This window comes from Micropterus salmoides, unplaced genomic scaffold (genome assembly GCF_014851395.1).
Source record: "Micropterus salmoides isolate LMB-PRFRI ecotype aquatic unplaced genomic scaffold, ASM1485139v1 Ms_hic_scaffold_15, whole genome shotgun sequence".
Classification (NCBI taxonomy): domain Eukaryota; kingdom Metazoa; phylum Chordata; class Actinopteri; order Centrarchiformes; family Centrarchidae; genus Micropterus; species Micropterus salmoides.
The window spans coordinates 29781937-29803475 of record NW_024040596.1 but is presented as its reverse complement, the minus strand read 5'-3'; the positions used below and the strand labels follow the sequence as shown (position 1 = coordinate 29803475).

At 41.8% G+C, this 21539-nt stretch overlaps 2 protein-coding genes across 2 annotated transcripts; one reads left to right on the top strand and one right to left on the bottom strand.

The window, feature by feature from the left end:
- Window positions 1-8053: 8053 nt before the first annotated feature.
- mstnb (myostatin b) lies at window positions 8054-12190 on the bottom strand. The gene is made up of 3 exons (XM_038719556.1): window positions 11465-12190; window positions 10704-11074; window positions 8054-9840 (listed from the first exon to the last, which is right to left on the bottom strand). The coding sequence occupies exons 1-3, from the start codon at window positions 11844-11846 to the stop codon at window positions 9460-9462; spliced, it is 1134 nt and encodes a 377-aa protein (XP_038575484.1). The 5' UTR covers window positions 11847-12190; the 3' UTR covers window positions 8054-9459.
- Window positions 12191-17197: 5007 nt separating this feature from the next.
- LOC119903409 (small membrane A-kinase anchor protein-like) lies at window positions 17198-21513 on the top strand. The gene is given in 2 exon segments (XM_038719554.1): window positions 17198-17273; window positions 17276-21513. Coding segments are annotated over 2 exon segments (264 nt in total). The 3' UTR covers window positions 17464-21513.
- Window positions 21514-21539: the final 26 nt, after the last annotated feature.

The following is a 21539-nucleotide window of genomic DNA, read 5'->3' as shown; positions in this document are numbered from 1 at the left end:
TTTTGTAAAGTAACCACCCAGGCATAGCTCCACCCAGCTTCAACTGGACTAGAGTCTAATCATCCACAGTAACTGAAAACACCTGTGTGGGAGTGCAGTGTTTTTTATTATCAACGTAAAAAGTTATTATGTCTGATTTATTTGCAACATTAAGCATTCATTTGATGAATGTAAGTTCAATATTCACCTTCTGTTTTGGTCGTCACCACCTAGTCACTAACTCTGTTGGGTGCTAGATACAACACGTACCATATGCGTCTTATATCATCTACATTGAAGAAACTCTCAAATTCCCTCATCTTTTTTGTGTTTTACTCATCTAGCTAGTTGCATCAGTAGTGGGAACAAGGATTGCACTTTTCATTTGCAATTCAAACTATGGTACCAAAATCAATTAAATATTCTATCTTTAATAATCAGTTTGAATTCAAAATTGATGTATGAGCACAAAAGACTGGTCTGCCCAGTTGCTATATCAGTAAATGAGGCTATTGTTCTCTTTCCTAACACAAAATGGAGAAAACTAGCAAGCTGTGCTGAGTGGATCATCTTGACAAATGTCAAAGAAGTAATATGAGGAAGCATTTTAGAATCCACACCATAAACAGAAAAACATGGCTGTTTCCTGCCTTTGCAAGATGCAGCTGTCTTACACTACTGTTTGCCTGTCAATTAAATGAAGCATTGGAGGCATTGTGAATGAACGGACCAATGTCAATTCTACAACAGATTTTAGATTAGGTTGTGTTCAGATTAATTCTCACTAATGACATGATTGATTTTGTTTGAACATAATTATTTTTTATTGACAGGCCAACTAGGAACACGGCACAGATCAAGTAGCTGAGGACAGACTGAACACCTTGCATAATGATGACCTAATTCATTTTAAAATACTACTTTACAGTACTAAAATACTTTTATTGAGACTTGACATTTGATAATTACTACACAAATAGCCTTCTGTTCTGCTTTCTTTTGCTGAATCATAGCCATTGTGCACCTGTGTGTTTTTAACAAAGACGCCTTCTTCAAACCCTTGTTAATGTCATCTATACAACACTGGGGCGGTATTAAAACTGATAACAGGATATGTTGAAACAAACTGGTTCAAAGCATTGTTTTGAACCAGGAATTTTGTAGAATTTTTGTTCTACTACTTATTTAAATACATTTTTTTTTAATAATGAACTTTTCAGTTTTGTGTTTAAAATCAACATAATTTATGGTGAACAATCATTGGGGTGTATTCCAAGAACGTAATACTGCAGGTACAGTGTGCTTATCAGAGCTTTTTGCTAAAAAAAATGTCAGACTCCTCCTGGTAACAGCAGTGAGAATGAACTACGCAGTAGAAGTGTGAGGCCACAAAGAAACAATAAGTAAAAATAATCTAAACAGCTGCATAGGCTTACAGAGTGAGTGATTGTTGTCTGTTCGTTCGTCACTTTAGTTGTAGATGTTTGAATTAATGTCAATTAAAAACATTGGCTAACAGAGCTTTAAAATATATTATTTTTCTCTGAAATAAAACAGTCATAAAAGAATCTTTGAATCAGACCCAAACAAAGGTCTTTGAATCTGTCACCAAACCCCAACATCAAAACCATCAACACCGAACTTCACAGAAGGACTTAATCAAGTTTCCTAAACCCGTTAACCATACCGTGGTCCATATGGGACCAACTATAAAATCCTTGCTGCATCTAAGTTTTTTTTCTGCTGGTAATTGGTAGTGGTGCCTTGCTGTGACTGTGCACTTTTCTGCCAACCACAGAAGAGCCACTTAGTTCTTTTTATGGGCTTCAGGCATACACTAATGTGATGGGTGTTAAAAAGCCACAGGTTCTCAACTGCTGGAGAATTTACAGCCACACCACGTTCAATTTCATGGGTCAAGGGCGTCCACAATGGGGCCATCAAGTCTACTCTTTTTTAATTTTTAATCACTTGTCAACAATTCCCACAGCAAGTTTTGAAGTTATATTACAAGACATGCTACTTGGAGGGATCTGAGCTCCATTTTATCAAACCTACACATTAACACTGGTGATTTTTCAAATAAATATGTCATAAACATACTGAAACATTTTTTAAAAAGTTGGATTTCTTTCCATATAAATAAATTTCAAGCCTGTGTTCCGACAGTCTCTTGGATTTATCCACCTAGGCCTAATTCTGGCAAGTCCTGCGTGCTGCATGAATGTCACTCAACTGAGCTTCTTGTAAAATTAATTGTGCGCAGTAATCTGTAAAAATGTACCATAAATGTTATTTCTGAGATGTCAAAATTTATCCAGGCCTCTTGACACATACCTGATACTACTCTACATCCGTCTGTGTTAAGAGCATAGGCATATCATCGGGAGACAGGAGGTTTCCATAATCTGCCCTCCCTCGGTCTCCTTGGAGGAACATCCATTCTTCATCACTGTCAACCCTCCGTCCCCAGAGAGACAATGCTTCACTGCCTTGGACCTCGGATGGCTAGGTGCCACATTTTTTGCTCGTCACCTAACCCCTCCTCGCAAACAAACACTGACATTGAAGAATTCTGTAAACATATATGGAGTGAACCCCAAATTGTCTCCTGTCTCCAAAGTTGCAGTAGCTTTACAAAGTCATTAATCATATGATAGCTTCCCAGAGGTGACTGTCAGTTTTGGGGTAGGAATAGTGATTCCTCATCCCTAAGTGAAAAAGCAAGCGGAGTGCAGACGGAAAGGATAAATCACTTGGGAAGTGAAGACAGGTAGCATTCAGCAGCTGGCCATCTGGCCCTTATCGTGTCCCAGACTGGCTGATTTTATTGCTTTTCATTGCTTTCCGTAGACCCAAGAGGGATTTTCACAAACAGCCTGTCAATCTGGCCTGGGGTGATCATCCTCTGCTGGTTGTTTAAGTGATTACAATGTGCATCTTGAACGTCTTGTGCTCTTAAGATAAAATGGTTTCCAAAGGTCCAGTGGTCAGATGGACATTGAACACTGTACTATTACCCTGATGAATGTCTTTTACATGGAATAAGACATGCCCTCATTTGGAACACAATTTCAGTTACAGATTGTACTACTTGATCTTACGTAAAACAAGAACTAAATGATGATTTTTTTTCATATAAAAGTCAAGACACATAAAAGTATTTTTATCAAACGACTACCAAATTTACATCTCCTGCCCACACATCAGGGTAATCAGGGGATAGTCTAAATGGTTGTTTCTTTAACTACAAGTCTGGATATAATAGATCTCTGAACTGTCTATAATGTAATGATCCAATAAGCAAGGTGGAAGAAAAACATCAATTTGGATGAAAAGGGATTCTTATTTAATTAAAATTATAAAGTGCCACATATTATGTTTAAAACGTCATGGCAACTCCCGTAACTGAAACATGCTCAACACAAGCTGTGGTAGCGGTTGAGCACGTTGAACGCTTTTCATGATGATCTAACAAAAATGCAGACATAAGAGTTATTTCTTTAAATTGACTTACAGAAATTGCAGGCAGCTTCATCAAAATAAATATATATGTCAATATACATATTAAAAACAATAAGAGATAAATAGGTTGTTTTAAATATTTTTTTCTGGGCCAAGGTGCAGTCTGAAGATATGAGTTTTTGGTTTGCGATGGTGGATGTGTAGAGTTTCTGCTGTCCTGAAGTCAGTGGGGAGATTGTTCCACCGTTGTGGAGTCAAGACTGCAAACAGTTGTGATTGTGTTGAGCAGTAGCTGAGCCCCTCGTAATGAGGAAGTGGCAAGCTCAGGCCCCATATACACTACTGCGTGATTAGTGATTGGTAGTAGCAGAGCATAGTGGACAGGCTGTCATGTATGTTTTTTATTTTAACCAGGGAAATAGCCATCGATGGGAAAATCCACAGACCTTTTTAAATCGCTGAAATAATCAGAGAGGTGAGCATGATTCAGTGTTCTGTAACCAGGCTAGTGTTGAAATGTGTGGAGTAGAAATCAGCATATAGGTTCACGATCCACACAACAGATGGAAAAAAATGACATTTTTCTTTTCAAACTGTGTAGGAGGGGTAATAAAAGAATTTCAGGCAGCACCCCGGTAGCTCACCTGGTATAGCTTGTGTACATGTCAAGGCTGAGTCCTTACCGCAGCGGCCCGGGTTTGAGTCTGTCTGGGCCCTTTGCTGCAAGTCATTCTCCTCTCTCTCCCCAGCCTTTCCCGTCTCTCTCTCCTGTAGTGTCAGAATAAAATGAAATGCACCCAAAAACAGTTTTATTTCATGATATCATCCACCTTGTGGACATGTTCGCTTTAGTCTCTTTGTGGTTGATCTGTCATCACTCTTGAACCGTGTTGTTGTCAAGGAAGACCATAGCCATATGCGATCAGTCAGCAGAAACACTTCTCCAGATGGTATGGTTTGAACATCTGTTAAAGGATCCAGATGTTTTTTGGATGCACGTGGCAAGCCCCTTTTCTCTCCCCACCCCTTGTCCATGGCCCTGCACCATGTCCAGGACAGGGCATCGCTCTCCTTTGTCCAGATGTGGGACAGTGTGGGGGGAATCATGGGGGGAATCATGAGGCCTCTTGACATATGACATATCTATCTGGCTGCTATAGAATATTGAAACATAGTAAAGAAAACACTTTTTTCTGTCTCAGTTTATAGAACTTGAGTAGAATGCTCATTATGATGGGGTTTTTTTTAACACATTGGCAGTGTAGCCTTGCTGACAGTCTTCAAACCTTCATGAATTGTAGTAAACTGGTTGTATCAAGCAGAAATATGCCTCCAAATAAATAAACAAAGAGGCCACATGCCACAATTTTATTAGCAGAGGAATAAAATGGTCTCTAACTTGTAACAAATATTTGAATAGACTTTCAGGTAACACGACACTAACTCCTATAAAGCAATGTACACTTCAGCAACTTTAAACTTAAGTTTTCTAATCTTTAACTCAGCCTGGACAATTTATCTGTTGTAGTCCCTGTTCTTTAACCACAGCTTCTAGGTTCAAGTTCAACTTATCTCCAGCCATACATCCACCCTTCCTGGAAAGGCCTCTAGAAGTGACTGCTGTCTTGAATAGCTGCTATCATCTGTCAGGTGTCTTGACCTGCGGATATTGACCTTCTCTAGAGACCTATTAGACCTTCCTAAAATAAACCTGGGTCCCATGTCTCTTGTATTCTGCTTACTCACAGAAATGTGTACATTAACATGGATTAGATGGCAAGGTCAGCCGTTCCACCACGTTGGTCCAGGCTGAATTGGATCGTACAGATTGATAAATTCTAATGACTTTGGTGATCCACAGAGGCAAGAGTTCCACGGCCCTTCAATCCTATAAATTCCACCTGTTGTCTATTTTATACCCTGACAGCATTTTTTAGGTATGTGTATGGATAATCTAGGGATGCTGTTCAATCAGTTGATCGGTTGTTTCATTCCATTACTTTGGTCCACATTGAAATATTTATATAAGATAACTATTGGATGGATTGCTATGACATTTGTTACATGGTTCACAGAGGATGAATCCTCTGAATTTTTAGTTTTACTTATCCAGTAATCCAGTCTAGACAATTGGATTGTCCAGACCAAATATCAAATACCAGCAAATTAACACACCATTTGCCAGCTGTACTTTGTGTTTTTGTGCAAAATACCTACCTTATACCTGCTAAACATTAGCTTGTTAGCCTTTTTATATACAGTCTATGGTGTTAGCATGCTGACTTTAGCATTTAGCTCAAAACACTGTCCAGCCTCTTGGAGCGGCAGTATGGCTGTAGACGTCTTAGTCCTCTTAGATATCTCCAGCTCATAGTTTGGCCACAAGTCATGAAAAGATAACATTTCAAAAACCCAGCAGTGTGTCTTTTCAGAACCAATGTAACCAATGTGTTACTCTGGATAACCATTCACTGTTGCAACCTTTACATTTGCAAGAAAATCCCAATGAAATATGTTGACAGTAAGGTTTGTGTATTCTACTTTTTCCGGAAACAGATGTGACTGTAGAGTTGTATAAATGTATGTTTTTTATGCTTTGAGCAGCACAAATCTAAATTCTTGCAAAAGTAAAACCGAAACTACGGCCAGAGTACACTATGAGTTAGTGGGAAAATATGATTTTTTGTGATGTGGGTAAATCAACCTTGTGTTGTAAGAATGTAAAATGTGATTTCTCCCTTTGTATCCAATAACCAGAATCCATTTTCTTATTATCAAACATTATTAAGCAGCTATATTATTATATAATATTCATTAATGAGGACTTGAAGAGAAATACAGGTTCTAGCCATTCCAATTCTATTAACTTTACACAACAGGAATCCTGTCCAATAACGGGGTCTCCAGCTGCCTTGGACTACTCCTTTACCCCCTAACATCCTTCTTCCCGTTCTCTCACTCTCACTTCCTCACCTGTCAGAGGGTGGAATGTCGCTGGCGGATACAGTCCTCCAGGGTCTGACTCTTGACAGATGTAACGATGCTCAGTCAAAACGTTTCCCAGCTCCTGTTCACAAAGTACCTTGAAACAAGCAGACAGCAGCAAATACTGCAGGACGGAACTGAATGACATGATGCACCTGGGCATGATAAATGTCACAGAATCAGAACAGCTCATACCGGTGCAAGCTGTTCACAACTGTACCTTTTAGCTGACCTGGAAAGAACAATGATATGTTCAGCTTGTTTTACTCTAGTTCTTTTTTTCATGTTTACCATCGGAAGAAGCAGAAATACCTCCAACCCTTACATTTAAATAGTTGTGTAAAATTAAAATGTTCGTGCTTGTAAGCTATGAAAACAAGTTTAACTGACATTTATACACGAGATCCACATATGGGATACTGTCATGCTCTTTTTTCATTCTTCAGTTGCTAATTTTTAAGACATGCATCATTAGTAATAATGTGAAAGTAAATGGTTGGAAACTGTTGGAGAGTATTAGACTCATAAAAAGTCCATGCCTATGTCAAACTGCAGATGGAAACAGGACAGTTTAGGAAAACAGATTACAGATTATAAATTGGTTCTGTCCTGTTCTGTTAAACCTGCAATAATCCAGCTCATAATCAATTTGGTATTTAACCTTTCCTGAGGAGTGTTCTCTCGTTTACGGATCTTTTCAGACACTTTTCCCCCCGTCATCAGCAAACCCAAGGGCAGAATCTAGAAACCTTCCCCCAGGGAAAAAGAAGTTCTGTGGATCCACTCTACCCGGAGTCTGCTCTCTGCTGTGGCGGATCGTCATGGCAGCTCTCCAGCTCTCAGCAGGAAAGGAAGTGGCTCTCGGGGGTAGTGCTCAATTCGCCCTCTACTGGGCGGAAGTCAAGCCTCAATGAGGCCGTCAGTCGAATAGGTCATGCTGTCAGAGCGCACCAGAGTTCACATCCTCTCATTAGACTGCAATACTTTCAACATCCCTTCACTGGAAAAAAAGCAAAGTCAGGGAACTTGGGCTGAATTATGCTTGTGCTAAAACGGGCTTGTGGTGATGGGATTGTGCAAGTGTAGTCAGGTAGACAGTGTGTGTGTGTTGTCATTACTTTTTTCCACACGGACACATACAATGCACCCAGCACACATACTCATACATTGCCTGTGTAACTTATGCGTTAAGATTCTCAGCTGCTGAAGTGTGGAATGGGGCTGCCATGTGATGCTTCAGCTTGTTGTGTTAAGACAGTGAAACATCAAGTTTTTATATGAACTGTGAGTCTGCAGAATGACACTAAGCTATCTCTGAAGCCACTCTGGAAACAAAGACATGTCCAGCCTTGTTCTTTTAAAAACCACAGTAAACTGATGTTTTATGCTTGTAACGACCTCTCTGAAATTTGTTGATTTCAAATTATGAATGATTTGATGAATGATTGAATGCAAGCAGATATTGTATCCTTCTTGTATTCCAGGAATGTAAATAAATATATACTAAATATACCTTAAATGCAACAGTATGGCCTTGAAGCTCAGATTTATCGAAAATGAACACAATTGGTAGGACATACTATCTGAATGCAATGCAGAAACAAACTAGTCAAAGAAACAGAACTCAACAAACAAGCTAGAAACTTTATTTGTTAAAACAAGTATATAGAGTTGCTGTATTACATCTTTTTATCTTGCTAGATTGTGGTTTTATACATTTACCAACAGTGGTTTAGAAAGGCAACTCCTAATGGAAACAATGGCATATGTATACAATACAAATTAGCAAACATATCAAAATCAGTTTTTTCAACTTTTGTAGCAACCAATTCTTTCTATTGGTGTGCCATAGTGCAAACTGTGTTGTTTGTAAGACAGAGTTTAAGCATGATCTCAACATTCATACATTTCGACAATCCATTTTTCTCTGTCTTAAACACATTTTTTTTTCATCTGTAGGCTGCATTCATTGTGCCTTCAGTTCAAGTCCTTCTGTCCAGTAATGTGAATTAACAATGAGAATAATTCAAGTGTATCGGGCAGGTCAGGCTGTTCTGTTGGATAGTGAAGATTATGACTGAGCAGGAACGCTCCTCTGTCAGGTGTGCTGCTGCGTGTATGTATGGAGTACATGAAGACCTGTCAAGACCTAAAGTGGTACTTCACCCTGGTGGAACATGTTTGTGTCCACAGGATCAACCAGCATGTCACCGTCTACACTTTTCCTTCATACGTTCTCAGTATGGTTGATCAAGAAACTAAATTGCAACTCAAAGTTTGATCCAGTAGAGGAGAGCTAATGATCTGTGCAACGTTGTAATTTATGGCTGGGTTTTATAAGTGGCTGTAATAACGTGGGGGTGACTAAGGGTTTGCCGCGCAGCCACTTTTCATCTTTTCATCGATTCTCATGAGCCTGTGTACTAAAACATATTCTACCAGCGTGAAATATCACTCTAAAGAGTCTCCATTTGTGTTTTTCCAAGCCCTTTCAAAAAGTCCATGAGGATTCCCGGTTTCACTCTGAAAACACAACTTGACAAATGATTATCACAAACATATAGCTTAGCAAAAAGTGTAGTAGCTTGTATGTTGGCTAGGAGTGGAGTGGAGTGGAGTGGATGGCGTACGAGTATAATTTGTCGGCATGTTTGTATAAATGGACAGAGCACAGAACACCGAGACAGAGGGAAAAAAAGTTTTTGGATAACTTTGATAGTGTCTGTCTACATTCACTCCAAGGTCCAGCATGTGTGTGTATGTGTGTTCCTGCATCCATCTGACTTCAAGCCTCTATGGCTAAGATTTCACTGGAGGAAAGAAAAGTAAGAGCTATGCCGGTTGTGAAAGCGCTGCCCTGCGGGAAGGTCGGGCTGTTTGTGGCGTCTACTCTGGTTCTATTGCACCGTGTTCTGCGGGAAAGCACTGGAACTGGTGGATTGGTTGTGTCAAAAAGTCTGAAGCTGGAGGCCGGACTGAGCCAGAGCCCCTCCGCCCTCCCCTCCCTCTCGCCAGGCTCTCCGTCCCAACTCAAGAGCATCCACAACGGTCCACCACCATGGAAGGGATCTTGCCATAGATGATCTGCTCTTTTCGGTTAAAGTAGAGCATGTTGATGGGCGACATCTTGGTGGGGGTACAGCAGGGGCCAGCGGTCCCTCTGGGATTTGCCTTGTTCACCAGGTGGGTGTGCGGGTACTTCTGCAAGTGCATGTACTCACACTCCCCGGAGCAATAGTTGGCCTTGTAGCGCTTTGGGGCAATAATCCAGTCCCAGCCAAAGTCTTCAAAGTCCACTGTGAGGGGATAGCGGCAGCACCGGGACTCTGGAGAGTTCTCGTCACAGTCCAGGCCCGAGTCTCTCCTGGCACGCTTGGGGCCCTCTGAGATCTTCACCTCCATGAACGGTTGCTACAATGACAGAGTGTGTGTGAATACTTTGAAAATAGCTGGTTTGCAAAAAGAGGCGAATGACAGCATTCGGTTTACATTTTTTAATCTGGTGCCCTTGACCTTTGGCAGCTGGTTTTCAAACATGGCACGATAATATTATGAAACTTTGAGTTTTAAAGAAATTAAATCATCTAACGGTTGGTTAACCACAGCCGTCTAGCTATTCTAATTGCCTCAGAGCCTGGTGCCAGTATTTGAGCCGGATGATAAGTGTTTGTCATTGATAGTAGCAGTGTGTGTGTGTGTGTGTGTGTGTGCAGGCAATTACTCTGATTTGCACAGTCACACAGAATACTTTGAGGAATGTTGGGCAGGTGAACTTTTATGTAATCAAGCAATAAGATTTGAGGTTATTGTGGACCGGGCATTTGTCCAAATGCAGGTGTGCGCCTACATGGAGTCTGTGTTGATTAACAGCTTTCAAAGGTCTTAAATCTTGATTCCCTCTTCCAGCAGTGAAATGCAGGAATGTTTAACCACCTGCTGACTCTGCAAAGCCTCTCTGCACACTAAACCCTCTGGAAGCCCAAAGTTAAAACGGTGCAATAGAGTATGCAAAATGCTTTTTGGAACCTATTTAGAAACTTACCCCATAAGAAATATTTTTGTTCCCTACAGGGTGGTCAAATGATTGTAATCTACAGTAGCTAGTAATAGTCATAATGATTAGAATTGGAGTCCAGCTGCTGCTGCAGTAAATAGCTCTGCACCATTGCTACTAACACTATAACACTATTCACTCCTCTACTAATAAACTGCTAGTTATATATGATAGTAAAAACCATAAGGGTTCAGTTTAGTGTAAAATAGGTTCAGCTCACCAGGCCTTCCTCTCCAGGCTCAGCGGAGGTCACGGCCAAGTCATTTCCCCTCGAATCGAAGGCGTTAATCTCGATGCCCCAGTTGGTCTCCGGCTGCCGCAGCCACACAGTCAACACTTGTTTGACGTCTATACTTTGCCAAGAGCTGACCCCTGCATTCACGTCGATCTTCAGGGAGCGGATGCGTATGTGCCTGTTCCCGTCTGTGACCGGCATCAGGCGGGAGATTTGCAGGAACACAGTGGTCGCCTCGTCCGTCTGCCGCAGATGCACCCAGAGCTGAGCCCGGACTATGCGGCTGGCTTGGAACTTTTGAGTAAAAGAGAAAAGGCAGCACTTTGGTTCCCCATCCACTTGGACGATGGCCTCGGCTGGAGAGAGACAGAGAAATAAAAGGGTCTCTATATACTGACCATGCGCGATTGAAGTGTACAGACAGAAATAAACTGGCGTAAATAAACATCTCTGACACGTCATGTGATATCTGGTAGTGGGCTAATAAAGTTTAGAAAGCAATCCATTCGCGTGATGACCACGCGCGCTGACTGCCCACATGCACCCGCCCATATACTGTTTTAAATAGTAGTAAAGTTGGTACATCGACATTTCTTATATTGAAAACCTGGTGAAGCTACCTGCTGTCGCAATACAGCCTACTGACAGCGTCTCTCGTGCGCTCTGCGCCGCGCGTAATAACGGTCTGAGCGCCTTTTTATTTAGGGTGCAAAACTATGTAAAAACAAAGTGAAATAAATACTTACGTTCAGTTGCCATCATCATTATTGTCTCCGTGATAGCATGTTCATCGTCCTCCTCCATAACCACATCCTTGTTGTCATCTCCCAGCACGTCGTACTGGTCGAGGAGCTGCTGCAGCGGCGGCGCTTTGGGCAGGAGCTGCTTCACTATATCTCGGCTGATATTAGGAGCTTCCTTCATTCGCAGTTTGCTCAGAATCTGAGATTTGATCGCGTTTAGCCGCATAGTTTTAATCTGCTGCCGGACCTCGCAGGTAGCACACTGCTCCGTTTCTATTGGGCTGGTGGCGGAGGGCTGCTGCTGGTGCGTCTCTTGGTCACTCAAAACGACTGGACCCAAAGCAATCAGCAAACTAAGATACAGCACAATCTGAGACAGATGCATTGTCTCTAAGGCGTGAGGCTTGGTTTACAAAAAGATCCCTTGCTGTGTGCTGGACCTGATACGCGACTGGAGTGGGTTTGGATTAATGTCCCACACTGATAGGCATCATACTTTATTAGCGCACACCTTTTTATACTCCAACTTTAGCCTCTTTTGTGTCGTCAAAAACTATGATTGGCTGGACAGGCAACAATGAATTTTGACCGACTGACATGAAAACTTTTTTTCGTTGTCAAACCATAAAGGGATGGAGGCTGTGAGCATGTGATGAACGTGTCCACAGATGGATAAATTCACTTTTCATACAGTGACTGCGCAATGAGGGCAGAGGCGCAGACCCGACTGTCTGTTACATGTAACGTTCCGATGCACCTCAACTTATATCACTCAGAGTAAAACAAAAACAACAAAATAGCTCATATACTGCACATTATGACCGACAGCAAGTTAGCCGTGTGTAGTTTATGCTGTGAATACGTTTTTTAATAATAAAAAACTGTTTATTCAAATTTGCGTTTTTAACTGCGGCCACTATAAGTCCATCAAGCAGTTGTCTTTGATAGCAGGGACATGGATGCAACTGTGCTTGGTTGTGGAAATACATTTCATCCTTGAAAATATTTACAGTTACAGTTTTATCCAGTGAGCAAGATCAGGTTCCCTTTGAGAAGCTGATTGTCGGCGCATATAAAATCAATAGGCCTACATATTGTTTCCTGTACAGGAATTAAACAAATCAGGAAAGATTAAAAAAAATATATCCTTGGTCCAGGACTTGTCCCAAATGGTTTTTGATGAAGCCTGTTTGTAGCACATGGGATGATAGTGCCATCGTGTGGCAAGTTTACTACATCATTCACACTGGAAATGCCACCACAGTAGTGACATGGCGACCTGGATGATCCCCTCCCATGATTTGGAAAGTAAAATGGAAGGCACAATAAGTTGAGAAATAATACATTCAGGAAAAGACTCTTTCCAGTCAGCTTGGAAGAGTAACATCAGTGACCCTGAACCTAAGAAGCTGGAGCATTTTACAGAGCTGTGTTTTACTACTGCAGGTGCACTTAGTGTCAGCTCAACTCCCTCAGTGATGACTTATTCTTATTACTGAATAAGGGCAGGCGAAAGAAATGAGTAAAGGGAGGATAGATCTAGATGCAAGGCTGCTTCATAAGCTGGTATAGCTTACACTTACATATAATAGCCTAATGTTTATGTGGATCTTGACGAATTGCAGAATTATGATTCAAATTACTTAGATGGAAAGTAGCATACAAATTCCCATAATAATTATTATAAATTGACTTGTGATGTTACTTAGGTTGAAGACATTTCCCACTAGGGAAAAAGATTAAAATGTATGTCTCATAGTGGGTCAAATTCATTGTGCATTTTACCATCAAAATTTGGGCTTAACGTCTAATTAGGAATACTAAGGTAAACTTTCGACTTAACCAACTTACTTCTGAAGTCCCACATGAGAGACTGTGAAAAAAGCCCACTTGATAATGAGGCAGAACTATTCCTTTGATGTATGGTACATAATGATGGTTTAAATGGATTTTTATGTGAGACAGCACAATAAGAAAGCATCTGTTGTGTGCAGGTAGTAAAACCTTAGATACTTTGGCCCCTGAACCTTTAGTTGTCTTACTTTGTTGTCCTGCTGTCCTTTGTGTCCAACTATAAGAAGTTATACATGTTCTTCTGTTAATGACCAATTTCTGCAAGAAGAGGCCCCTGCTACTGCAGGTGTTAGCATGCAGGGCTTGGAGTGCATGTTCGGGCTAGTAGTTATACACCACACAATTACTGAATATGCTGTGCATAGTAGTAATGTGTCATTTGGTTAATTGTGGTTGAACTGTTAATTGTGTAAGCTTATTCTGCCTCACTTAGAATGTGAATTAAGCAAGGGCGTCACTTTGTGTTGAAAAGTGGTGGGGACATAAGGGCTCAGATTATGGGTGTGATGATGCACACGGGTCACAAGACGTTACGCTGTACGAGGACAAGACGAGAACATTTTTAACCTTATTTTGAAGAATTTTGAAATGGTGAAATATATGAGCGGGGTTAAACACTTTATTTCCTGCACTCTGGAGACATTTTCTGCTCCAACAGTGGAAATGTCTTTGTTTAAATAAAGGGAAACAAAACAATTCAGCTGGCAGGTGACAATTCATAAAAATAAAAATTTAACAGAATATAATACTGGAAAATGCACATTTGTTTCTTCTATATTTAAATTGCATTGCATGTTTTCTTATAGTGCAAATAAAGCTTTAATTTCTTAGTGTAAGCTATTTTTAACAAATGCTTTCAAAATGTGCTGGGGACATGTCCCCAGAGAAAGTGACAGGTATGGAATGAAGTGATGATAGACCTGTACAGGTACAAACTGCAGGCTACATTAATGTACAGTCTATGGTATAGACTAAAACTATTTGCTTTTATTACATCAATCTATTTTCCCTTGAATCTCATTTCAGAACCACACACATCCATTGTGTGTGACTTTCCCAGTTTTTAATTTTTCTTCCTCACGCCAATAGTATGAGACATACGTGAAGAATGTGACTTTGTGTCAGAATAATGAGACACTAGGTTACAGTTTATTTGAAGTTATGAGACGTTAAAATATTGACTTACAAAATTCACATTTATGATGGCCAATGGTGGCATATAGAAATACATTTTAGCGTACTACATTTATTTGACAGCTGCAGTTACTAGGTACTTTGAAGATTAAGATTTTCAATAGGCTACACAACGTTATTATTATTGTATTATTGTAAAATAATGTGTTTGTAGGTTATAAACTGCCTAATAAATTAGTTGAACTAGCTCTACTTTCACCAGCCACAACATTAAATGCTGCTCACACAGCAGATACACATGCATCAGTAACTGATAATGTAGGTGAAAATACAAAAAAACTGACAGAGGCTATTTTGCCGCACAATGAGTACTTTTACTGTGAGACAGGCCTACTTCAAAGTGCATTTTGCTGATAATACTTTGGTACTTTTACTCAAGTACTATAATTGGCCTACTTTGAATGCAGACTTACTTAGTGGAGTGGCGTAAATAACAACTGTTAGTTTAAGTAAAGGTCACTTTGTGTCGAAAACAGTGGGCGCACAAGGGCTCAGATTTGGGGAGTGACAATGATGGACAATATTGGGTTCATGATAAGATACTTTAACACTATTTTGAATAAATATTCGCTGCTGAAATATGCAACCCTGTACGCAGGATAAGCGGTTGACGATGGACGTTTGTTTCTTCTATATGTTAACTGCATTGCATGTTATGTTATTGTGCAAACAAATGTTCTCAAAGCATTTTCATTTGTTATTTCGTTTGTCTTTTTCAGAACATTTTTTAACAAAAGCTTTCAAAAAAGTCATGGGGACAAAATCAGCCAGTTTAAAAAGTGGTGGGGACATGTCCCCAGCGTAATGACACCTATGAAATGTGAACATTATTTCCACCATTGATGAAAACACTGAAGAGCAGTGTGGTCACTTTAGCATACATTTTCCGTCGCAGTATTCCTGTGTCGCCGCCAGATGGCAGTGTTGCAGCGTCCCGCGGCGGTGCAGAGCCGCCGTCAGTGCGCAGGAACCCGCGCTCCTCCTGAGCGCCTCTGCAGGTCGTTAATTGCCGCGGAGTGCTGAAGTCAGTCCAGACCTGTGATTTCCTCTCTGCTGAGGATCCACTCGGCGTTGACCGACGTGAAGGCAGCAGGGACACCGCCAGCAGTCTGCTCCACCAGTCTGGGACCCCCCCCCCCTCCCTTCTTCAGAGATTATTTTGAAGTCTGGTGCGAACCTTTTCATCCTGCGGTAACGTTTACCAAACCAGGGAGCAGCAGCAACTTGAGAGATCATTTTGTTTCTTCACACGTTGCATACAGTCAATAACATTCAAGTTCGAGTCGCTCGGATGTTGTTTGAAGAGCTGAGGACAGAAGAACCGGAGCGACACCAGATGATGTCAGGATTATTATTTATTTGAACGACCTTGGGTTATTTCTTCTGTCGCCGGGTTATTTCTTTTTCTTTTTATTTTTTGTGGAATGGAGAAAACCCTGACGCTTTTGCCACACTCTGTTAAAAGTATGTACAGCTCTACAGGATCGCAGCACATTCTGTTGACATATTCATTTTAATCTCATGTTTGCACAGATATTTCCGCTGAGGCTCAGAGCAGGCTTGCACCAAAGCTCCGCACTGTGTTTGTTCAAATGAATCAGGTTTAATCCAAATCTCATGTGTGTGTATGCAGCTAAAGGATGCTCCCACAGTTTGGTGCATATTACCATTAAGACACGATTTAAACCTTTTAAGCTCATTAACACAGCATCAGATCTGGCAGAAGGTTTGGCAGTGACAGCTCAGACTCCTGTGTTGATGTTGTGCACCTCCAAATGTTGCTTCACTCACAGGGAGACTCCCTGCTCTGCATAAATCATTCATGGCCTGTGTGTTGTGTAGACTCCGGCATGCAGCTTTCTGAATGAAGCACATGTTTTGCTGTGCTCCAAGGCCCGTAGTCCTAGAAAAGGAGCTGTCACTGTGAATCAGGCTGCGAGGCTCCGTTAGTGGAACAGATGGGAGACACGGGCTTACAACAAAACAGCATCAGTGCACTCAAGCTAGAGACAGACGTCCCTGTGTCATGCAACACAAAATAGGCCGAGGGACTGAGTCATAAAACACTGTGAGGGGAGGGGGGTTGGAGCAACACATTTGATGTGCAGAGCATTTAAAACGGACTCTACAGAGGTGCCACAGAGAGGCCTTGACCTCGAGCCACTGCAGCCCGGGTCACGTAGTTGCCACGGCCTTGTGACAATTGTTCACAATCTTTTCCTCGTTTCTGCCATCTGGTATTTGTAGGCTGCCTCTGATGGAAAATAAACCGCTGAAATCCTCCCTCTCCCCCTTTATCTCTTTCTCTCTGCAGTTGAGGAAGGGATGAGTTCAGGGCACCAAGGGAGCAGGGCTGACTGTTTCAACACCGCCAGACCCACACAGGGATGGGCCTCCTAGCCGGTTGCCCCCCAGCGCCCTCTAAATCACCGCCCTCTACTGTGTAACACTGACCGTCACACATGTTGGCACTCATGGATGAGAGTGGGAGTGGATGACAGGAGCACAAGGGCGACCGCAGCCGCTAGAAGTCGAGGGGAAGCACAGAGTTGCCTCTGGGATGCACTGACCGCTCGCTTCCACAGTCAAAATGAAAATGTTGTTCGAAATCTAACCAACGTCTGTCGCACCTCACTGCCACCGCACACCTCCCACCCTAAAGTACATCAATGCTACACCCTCCAGAGTATGGGGTGCGTCAAATCCAAGAGCAGCGACTCTGCAGTCCAAAATGCAAACTCCACAGACAAGGTGGAAGCCAAGGGACGGGCGGGAAAGCCTACTTGGTTCACTCAGAGACGGGCTCGGCCGAGAGCTCCCCTCAGGTCAACCCAGTGCTGCTGGAGTACGCCCAGAGGCTCTCTGAGGAGATCGTGGCCCGGGCTGTGCAGCAGTGGGTGGAGGTGGACCGCCGCTACAGCGACATCCCCTACATTGAATGTGACGTACCATGACACGGGAAGGGAAGTCACAGTAGAAAGACATTTATACTGGAGGTTCTACATGTGATTAAACAAGGCCAATAGTCTGAAAACCCTCCATTCAGAAAGAATCCTTCAAGCATCTACCTGCTGTGGGCAGGAATATGAGTGAGCTGTCAGCAATGCAGTTTTGACCTACTTTTGGATTGGATAATACTTGGATTGAGTCTAAAAAGCCTCCTCCGAAGCGACCAAAGCACTCTGATCCCGTGCTCGTTTCTGTGATTATCTGTATCAAAGCTGGAGACTTGCTGAAGCAGAGTGTCTTTAGCTGGATATCGTCTTTCTCAGACCTTATTTGTCCCCCGTCTCTGTATGTGTTGGCTCTCTGCGGCTGGTCTTATAATGCAAAGCAAGAAATCCTATCAGATATTGCCTGGAATCGCAATGTTCCTCCTTGCCAGTGAAAGTCTATCCTGTCCATTGATGCTGTCCTAGGGCCAAGATTCTCTCCTCTTACGGTGGAAGTTATTTATAGATCCCTTCATTTGGTGACGGCTCTCACTTGAAAAATCTCGCTGGAATCATCAGGTCAGAAACACACCCAGCTGTCCTGCTCCTTCTGGTCTGACAAAAGGCTCCAAGTTCTCCCTTAATGGCCTCCCTGGAGACACCCGTGGCTGAACCGCAACCAGGAGCATCTTCCTCGGCTCTGCTTATCTCACTGCCATTAGGCTTCAACCAGCGGGCAGGGTTCTCAAAATGGGTCCAGGAAATTATGTGTACAAATGATGTATTTCCTGCGCTCCAGGATATTCTGTATACACAAGTCACAGTTTGGGAACTTTTACATTAGGACCCAGATCACTGGGGACTTGCTGGTCTCTCAGCCACGAAGAAACCACGACGTGACAAAGGACTGACACACTTTTCAAAAAGGATTTGGCTTGTCAACAGAACTGGAGTTTAAAAAAAAACAAAACACTTAGTTTTGGCTTAAATATTGTAGGCCTAATTTTTTGTTAATCGTGTGTCATTGTACAACACCTAACCGAAAAATACTGCCATCTGCCCTATAGAGGACAACAGCACAAATATGCAAACCTCGAAACCCATGACATTACAACCGAGCATATACAGTATATAACTTCTTAAAATAGTGTGGTGCTGCTCCATAACAGAGGACGATACATACCAAGGGGACAGAGTAGATATATTTGGAATAGAGGTTCACAACTGCCGAAGTCCTTAATGAATGTTACCATGAGCCCAACACAGTTTAGGTGAATTGTTTTGTACCGTATGATTTATATCAGAGGGGACATTATGCAGGTCTGGCCTTTGTTTGGCAGATAGAAAGGTAGTTTGGCTGAAGTCAGAAGTCAAACGGTACTCTGATGTCACTGGGATTTACCCAAAATTCAAGTCACATTAATAGTTAGGCTCTACTGAGGAGCATCAACGAGAACACTTAAACTGCCAAACAACTATTTGCAGCGGTCACAGCTTTGAATAGTGTCGTAGTAACTGTTAGAATACTTCAACACAAGCTGATAAGCCATATAAAACAGTGGCAGGGGATCCTCGCCACTTGCCTTCTCCCCAGGTTTTCTCTTTTAACAGTGACAGTGTTTTAGCATTGACATTTAACTGGCCAGTCCCAATAAATACAGGTGATGTGAGTCACATTGTATTGGGAAGTCTAACCAATACAAATGCTATTTGAGTTCTGACTCAAAGCGTGCCCGGTCACTTAGCGAAGAGCAGCATCACAGATCGCACGTCAAAGCCTCAGTTTACAAGCAGTATTATTGAGGTGAGCTGAGGGTTGCTGACTGAGAGAGGGTTCTCAAAAGGGACACGATGTGTGCCGTCAGACACCTTTAAAAGTCATCACAGAAAACATAACTAGACACTGTTCTCCACGCGCCATACTCCTACTTCTTAATCTGATGCCATTTGTTTTACTTCAGACAAAACCATGAAGGCTAATCTCGCTGCTGTGCTGTTTACTCTGAATGTTGGGATTTAAAAAACCAAAAGGCTTGTTTCATTAGCACAACAAAGAAGTGATGTCAGTGCGAAGAGAATTGAGTTTGGTCAGTTCATGCAATTAAAGGTGCACATTCTCTTTACAGTTCACGTGCTGGAGGTTGATGAGTCTTTTTATTTTCCATGTTGATTTTTAACAACATTTAGAATACTGACACCAAATTGTGTGAGGGGAATTTATTTCGTAGGCTATACATCAAAGATGTTGTTATAATGCTGATGTCGGGCAAAATGTTGCATTTCGAGTATGATGTCATCACTGAGAAAAGTCACAATTTACAAATTGTGGTATCGTGTGTTTACAAATTCACAAGAGATTCAGGTTTTTCACCTCTGGCAGAGAGCAGGTCTCGTGGTCGTCTACAAGAAAGGCAGTGAATTAGATTTTCCTTCTTGAGACAGCCATGAAGGGACTGCATCTGCACCACAGAGAGGTAAAAATCAGATCCACTGTGAACGCTTGTCTTCATTTAAACATCCGTCTTCCAGTTGAAGCTTTTAAAAGTTGAAGCTGACTGAAAGGCTGCCTGTGCTTCCTATTGGAAACTGATTTATAGTTTTTAAAGGTCACCCATTTCAAATTGTTTTACACCAGCAGGTTTTCGACACAGACGGGAGACGCTGCTGAATTGGCCAGACTCATCCAAAACTTGCTCTAGGATTATTGATCACGGGGTGCAGGCCAGGGTCTGGAGGGCTGGCAACTAACCAATAATTTCATTAGCAATTCATTTTTCGATAATTATCTTGATTAATTGCTTTGTCTATAAAGTGTCAGACCATAGTGAAAATGCCTTTTAAGATTTCCCACAGCCTGCAGTCATTTCCAACAGTCCATTCCCTAAAGACATATCATAGATGGCAAAGACAAGCATCAAAGACTGACATTTGTTTGAGAAATGACAAAAACAGAAAAAATAGTTGCTGGTACATTTTCAACTTGTTCAGTGTCTTAAAGAGGTCATATTATGCTCATTTTCAGGTTCATCATCTTATTTAGGGGTTGTACCAGAACATATTTACATGGTTTCATTTTCATATTTTTGTCTGCAGCTCCTCTTTCCACCCTGTGTGTTGAACGCTCCATTTTAGCTACAGATTGAAGCATCTCACTTTGTTTGATCTTTGTTGGGAGTTGCGCATGCGCAGTACGTAGTTACGTAGTTACGTAGTACTACGAGCCAGTCAAAAGCAGAGTAGGGCAGATCCTGTCTTGCTGGTAACCAGGGCTTCGGTTCAGCTGTACAAGTTCCCGAACCAGCTTTCCCTTTTGCATAAAGTTTTAACTGTGGGTAAGGAGGTAGGGGTGAGAGGGGAGGCAGCAGGCGGACGTCTTGTCACTGTGTGTGCTGCAGCTCAGTGTGTTTCTCCACCAGTGTTTTTAATGGTGTACCACACTTGCCGCTAGGCGAGAATTATGTTACAAAGTGACGCAGATAGGTTACGGAAGTAAAAGCTAGACTAAAAACAAGCTGTTTTCAGGCAGAGCAGAGTTTTCTGTGGGAGATGGGAACTCCCTTTGGGCTGGACTTTGGGCTTTTTCACTTTGCAAACCTGTTACATGCACAAAAAAAGGTATATAACTCAATAAAGGAGAGGGGAAAAGCCAAAAAGCATAATATGACCTCTTTAAGAAACTTGTTTAAAATCAGGTGTTAGCTCACCATGAGTCATATGTTATGTCATAGCCATTGTTGCAGGTGATTACAGGGTTCAGACTCCTGTACCCACAATGCCTCTGATGTATAAGTGTTTCATAACAAAGTGACCCATAGTAGAAAGCGCGGTCAGAGTGACGGAGGTGATACTAAGATTAAACATGAACAGTGATGAATAGTTTCCATGATTAGTCTGCTGTCAAATAAGTGAAAAAAAGCTTTGTACGATCATACAAGTCGGCCTGTCAATAGATCGTCATAAAATGTGTGACTTTTTGCATATCACTATACTACACTATTCATTTAACTTGCAAACTGTACATACAGTGTGTTAAAACTGACAATGCCAATAAATCAGATTTTATGCCTTCTATCATTCAAACATTTCATCATTTTCTA